This window comes from Sinocyclocheilus rhinocerous, unplaced genomic scaffold (assembly GCF_001515625.1).
Source record: "Sinocyclocheilus rhinocerous isolate Xijiao unplaced genomic scaffold, SAMN03320098_v1.1 scaffold3564, whole genome shotgun sequence".
Classification (NCBI taxonomy): Eukaryota; Metazoa; Chordata; class Actinopteri; order Cypriniformes; family Cyprinidae; genus Sinocyclocheilus; species Sinocyclocheilus rhinocerous.
In genome coordinates, this window is record NW_015662334.1 from 166,938 (window position 1) to 172,937 (window position 6,000).

Sequence of the window (6,000 nt, forward strand, 5' to 3'; positions counted from 1 at the left end):
CTAATGGGAAAAAGCTGTCTGTTCCTCGATTAAACCACTTCATACCAGTCATCTCACGATGACCATGGGATACTGATATTACAGTTGTCTCTAGCTGGAGACTCAATCGGGTTACAAAATATGACGTCAGGAAACGACACTGGCCATTTCTTTGGCTCGTTTGTAAAGTCACAGATACTGTACGGACAATACAGCTCAGTTTTTTATGTATCTTGCTCTGTTAAAAGGAAAAAGTGACTTTAAGTAGGCCATACTGGATTAACACCATGCATTTCCTGTCAGCGGGAAAGCTGCGCCCCCAGTTTGTGTATTTATACAGACATTTCTTTATTTATTTGCATATTTATTTATTTATTTGTGTATTTATTTATTTATTGTTTTTGCAGGTTTCGTCCTCCATAGTCCGGGCCTGGGTACATCATAACGATCCAATAAAAGTAGAGTTTTGATAAAGATTACACAATATCTAATGGGACTTGTTTTAGATTAGCCTACTGCGCAGATCTTACTGGATTTTTAGATGATTGTTATTTGATTCAATTAGGATTGGAATATCAATTCTACATTCCTTCATGATTTTTTAAACATAATTTAGAGGAAAATAATTACCTCAAATTTCAATATATATATATATATATATATATATATATAACACCTGTTTTACTACACTCAACAGCATTTGATTAGTTGAGTCAGATGTGTTAGTTAAAGGCTGTAACAGGAAGGCTGTTGGGGCTGATGTTGAAAACCAGCGAGGATCCACCAGGTAAAGTTGTACAAACTGAGGAAAAAAATATGTATTGTATTATGTCTGTTTACTCCGCTGTGAACAATAATAGCTATGTAGTGGGAAAAATCGTTAGATATCACTATTAGGCGAATATCAGGGACGTTTCACATATGAACATGGCGGATCAAATTGTCAATATCAGAATCCACATGACTTAAATCGATTATAAGATTATCGTTCGCCTTTTCATCGCGTCTTAAAAAATGTGTAAGTGCGCTAATGGGAATCAATGTTTTGTTTTGTATTAGGAGAATTAAGTTCTTTGTATTGCACAATTGATAAATAGCCTACTGTGAAATCGCGACGCACATTCACATATAGGCCTACCTTACTGCAGTTTTTTGTCAGTTTGTCATTCTCATTGGAAATTATCACACAAAGTCGTTGGCAGTTTGGTGACGCGGCCTTAAGGATGGTTAAATGTTTTATTGCACTCAACAAACCAATCGTTACTAAATATTAATTATTTTATACATTTAAAATAAATGAAGGTTTTATTTCTATACATAAAGGAGATAATATTTTAATAACTTTTAATAAGCATTTTTTCCCCTCTCTCGGTTAATTTAAAGGGACAGATTACCCCAAAATTATTTTAGGACATCGAATTTAAGTTTTGTAAGTTTTGCCATTGTTCTTTTGTGTATCTCAGAAAAAAATAACAGCATACAACTAATAAATAATGACAGTCATTTTTCATTTTTGGGTGAACTATTATTTTTAAATAGTCCTGTACAATTTTTTTAATGTAGTGTCAAAATTAATATGTGGTCACAGAAAAAAAAATCATACACAAATTAGAAAAAACAGTTTAAAATGTCATCCTGCAAGAGATGTCATGTCATCTACACATGCACATTTTTTTTTTCTTTGTACATAAGGAGCTGTTTGTGTGAAAAATTATCTTGTTCCTTCAGGAGCTGGATGAAATTCAACTCGTGTGCTGGAAATGGACGAGTCTGACATGCAGTATGAGGTAGAGATACCGCTTCCCTACAGCCCTCAGGCAGGTGAGCAGCCAGCTGGCCCACACCTGAGCCCATCTGCTGGGCCACAGTGTCTTATCACTGCCCAATGAGGCATGCCCCAGAAGGGCTGTCACAGCCCGGCGTGTAGTCTTATCTAAGGACATCTCTGCTTGCGCAGGGACAGCCTTCTGTGACAAGTGTGAACCCTAGTTAAATGTGCCAATGACACATTTGCAGAGTTCCTGGACAGTACTTGAAATTTAGACTTAAACGTGTTCTATATAACATGTACAACCTAGAAGAGTGTCATCTGTCTGTTATCATGCCATGCTCCAATGGCAAAAACATTGACTTGGCTGATTAATGAAACTCTGAATTATGTAGGGCAGACCGGGGCTAATTTTCTAAATTTTTAACCATAGTAGTTAGGTTAGTTTTCTGTCCATTTCAGTATGAAGCTTGAAATTTAGACTTAAACGTGTTCTATATAACATGTACAACCTAGTCATCTGGTCAACCTGTCATCTGTCTGTTATCATGCCATGCTCCAATGGCAAAAACATTGACTTGGCTGATTAATGAAACTCTGAATTATGTAGGGCAGACCGGGGCTAGTTTTCTAAATTTTTAACCATAGTAGTTAGGTTAGTTTTCTGTCCATTTCAGTATGAAGTCTTGACTGAAAGCTATTGAACATGTCTGTCATCATGAACCACTGACAAAAAAAGATACAGTTCATTTAACACACAATAAAAGCATTGTTTTTAAATAATGTGAGATTACGTGAGAAAATCAAACAGTTGTTTTGCCCACCAAAATGAATGAATTGCATGATATTAAAATGAATAAAGGACTTCACTGTTAACATTTTTGGTTAAAATGATAAAGTAGACCAGTGCTTATGTAGTTTTATTGGATACACTTATTTACCCAAATAGCGGTTGCAAAAATATTAGAATTCCACTCAATAAAATGTTTCCCCATATTATATATGTATATATATATAAAATATGGGGAACCCAAATAATTAATTCTTCCATGGCATCACTGTGAAACCCTCTTTTAGAACCTTTATTTTTAGGTGCATTTGGAGGATTTAATTAACAAATATTCTAATTTAGGCCATTTTTACACTAGTGTTTAAAACCAACACAAATATAGCCTCGGTTACTGAATTATATGGCCTAAATATAGCACTAGCCCTGGACCTACCTATCATGTTTCACCTTAAATGATGTTCATTATTTAAAATATGTTAATATTTTATATGATTATAATTAACTTCATAATCTTGCCTTCCTCAGGATTATTCTTCAGTATGACCCATGAGGAGAAAATAGATTCTGATAGGAGATCTATCTATGTGGGGAATGTAAGCCTCTTACATTCTTTAGATTTTCTTTGCTAGGTAGTTATTGCAATAAGTAGAAACAGATTTGAACTTTATGACTGGTATTGTATTTTAATCATGTATTACATGATTCCATTATTTGTAGTGTATGTTTATGGAACACTACAAGCAGTATTGATTGATTTACAGGTGGATTATAGAGCAACTGCAAACGAACTGGAGATGTACTTTAATGACTGTGGCCATGTTAACAGAGTTGCAATACCGTATAATAGATTAACTGGCCATCCAAAAGGGTATGTACCAAACTGGCTCTACAACAAACATATATTTTAACATCAAGCATGTTTTATGAGTATATTTTCCTTGTAGTTTTGCCTACATTGAATTCTCAGAGAGAGAGTCTGTGAGGACTGCCATGACTTTAGATGAAACACTATTCAGAGGACGTTTCATTAAGGTGAGATGGAAATGTACAGCAATGGCATATGGTTATGCATTACATGGCAATGAGGCTACATGTGCATCTCAATAAATTAGAATGTCATGGAAAAGTTCATTTATTTCAGTAATTCAACTCAAATTGTGAAACTCGTGTATTAAATAAATTCAATGCACACAGACTGAAGTAGTTTAAGTCTTTGGTTCTTTTAATTGTGATGATTTTGGCTCACATTTAACAAAAACCTTTTTTTTTTTTTTTCAATTTAAATTTACAATTACAGGAGTACACCATATTTTAATGTTTTTGTTTAAAAATTAAATATGAGGAAAAATATAAAAAACTGTAATCGCTGATTTCCTAAAATTGCATTTATTTAATATAATTCAAAATAACATGAACTGAAAATCAGAATTGGGCACTTTTGCTTATGGTGTGAACATAGCCATGGTGTCTCCGTGTTGGTTTGTTTGTCATGAATCATTATGGATGAAAATCTGTGACAGAAAACCAATTCACATCAAACTCTTTGTGAACTAGGTATTGCCAAAAAGAACAAATATTCCAGGTTTCAGGACTACAGACACAAACATGCGTGGAGGTTGGTCCCGAGGACGAGGTTTCCGTGCCTCGAGATTTTACAACCCGTTCAGGGGCTGCCACTTCATTAGGTCAGTTCTGCCAATACATAACAGCACATCACATGATATGGAGCTTTAATTATTTTAGAGCAGCAGTGGTCCATGACCTTGCACTTTTCAAATATAATGATTCAATAACCTTAGTGGTAATCTGGTAACCTTACAACTTAAACAACAAAAAACAAAAAAAACCTGAAACTAAAAAAAGAAATGAAAATGTTGCTTTCAGATTTGTGAAGACTAAAATTATTGCAATATTTCAGTGACCATAGTGGTATCTTAACATTTATACTTGATTTTTTTGCAAATGTGACATTTGTACATCCATACTTCCATCATTTGGAGTTTTTTTTTTTTTTTTCAGTTGTTATAAAACTAATTTTTATTTTAGAGAAAATGGAAGAGCTCATCCTTGGGTTGATTCTTTTTGATATTCATTTGACTTTTCTGTTATCTTCAAAGCACTTCTTGGTGCTGATTAGTTTATGTTTGAGTAATTGCATGACGGGAGCTCAGTTATTATTTTGTGTGTGTGTGTAGCTTGAATGACACTACAAAAACGGAGACTTGATTTATATTGATTGGTTACTATTTTATTTATATATTTTATTCAATTTCTTTAAAATACTATGCCTGTGAGAGGCTGAGATGTCTTGTGAATTTCAGTACTTTTAATTTTTCAGTGCTTAAATTTGTCAAATCGGTGTAAATAAAATCAATATTATCACGATGAAACAAAAATGAAATATTTATTTACACCTTACAAACAATACACAATAGACACCTGATGTAAATATATACAATTGTGAAGAGAGGACATCAGCAGGCCTGCACCATCATAGTTGAAACTATACTGTCAAAAGCCCTGAGGAGAGAAAAATATTACATTAGCGGATCAGTTGTAACACACAGCAAATACTCCAAATGTATGCATTCACTAAATGCACTTACTTTGATTGAATTGGATCACCAGGATTGTAGAATGGGTTACACATTACATCAGTGAAGGAGTTGTGTAACTTTCTGAACATCTGAGCAAAGACAAAAAGCTCATTACACCCATCTGATTGACATCTCACATTTGTTGTTAAACTGACACAATACACCTATAGAACTTACACTTCTAATTTCGTTGTCTCGCAGAGATGTGTTGGAAGAGTCAACAACAATCACAAACTTCACCTTAGAGTTCGTCACGTAGCCATATCTGTAATTCTTGTTAAGATGATGATATTTTAATAATGACTGAAAATGTTATGCATTAGAAAGCTTTCCATCTTAAAGGGAAGTTCACTCAAAAATGAAAATTGTCATGTTGTTACACACCTGTATGCATTTCTTTCTTCTGTGGAACACAAAATATGGTATTTCAGATGTTAGTAACAGAAGTTTAAAAGTTCACTTCAATTGTGTGGACAACCATTGACATTTCTCAAAATATCTTCATTTATGTTCCACAGAAGTCAGTCAGTCATTCTGTTTTGGTTAAGAATTAGTGGTCAACTGATATGAGTTCCTCAGTAGCTGTTGTTGATATCCGAAGAGCAGTATGGCTAATAATTCCTATAAATACATGTAATTTAATGATAGCAAATAGGGCTGCACGATTATGACAAAAATCATAATTGTCGATTATTCCCTTGAAATTGTAATTGCGATTTATTAATTACGATTATCACAATTTACATTGATGTTTATACCATTTAGGGCTGTCGCAGTGAGGGAATTTCCCTTGCGGTAATTTTGAGTGGCTCAATAGCGCGGTATGCGGTATTATTGCCATACACACACACACACACACATACATA

General features: G+C 33.9%; 2 protein-coding genes across 2 annotated transcripts in view; one reads left to right on the top strand and one right to left on the bottom strand.

Annotated features, from left to right (window-relative positions):
* The first annotated feature begins 1,739 nt into the window (after positions 1-1,739).
* On the top strand, positions 1,740-4,721 carry LOC107728037 (polyadenylate-binding protein 2-B-like). The gene is made up of 6 exons (XM_016538097.1): positions 1,740-1,800; positions 3,063-3,130; positions 3,299-3,405; positions 3,482-3,569; positions 4,092-4,222; positions 4,584-4,721. The coding sequence occupies exons 1-6, from the start codon at positions 1,740-1,742 to the stop codon at positions 4,621-4,623; spliced, it is 495 nt and encodes a 164-aa protein (XP_016393583.1). The 3' UTR covers positions 4,624-4,721.
* Positions 4,722-4,761: 40 nt separating this feature from the next.
* LOC107728038 (trafficking protein particle complex subunit 2-like protein) overlaps positions 4,762-6,000 on the bottom strand; it is a 4,242-nt gene continuing 3,003 nt past the window's right edge. The window contains exons 3-5 of the mRNA XM_016538099.1: positions 5,312-5,399; positions 5,144-5,223; positions 4,762-5,057 (exon numbers count right to left, since the gene is read on the bottom strand). Of these exons, the coding sequence (XP_016393585.1) occupies positions 5,012-5,057; positions 5,144-5,223; positions 5,312-5,399 (214 nt within the window). The 3' untranslated portion in view covers positions 4,762-5,011. The remainder of the gene's footprint in view (positions 5,058-5,143; positions 5,224-5,311; positions 5,400-6,000) is intronic.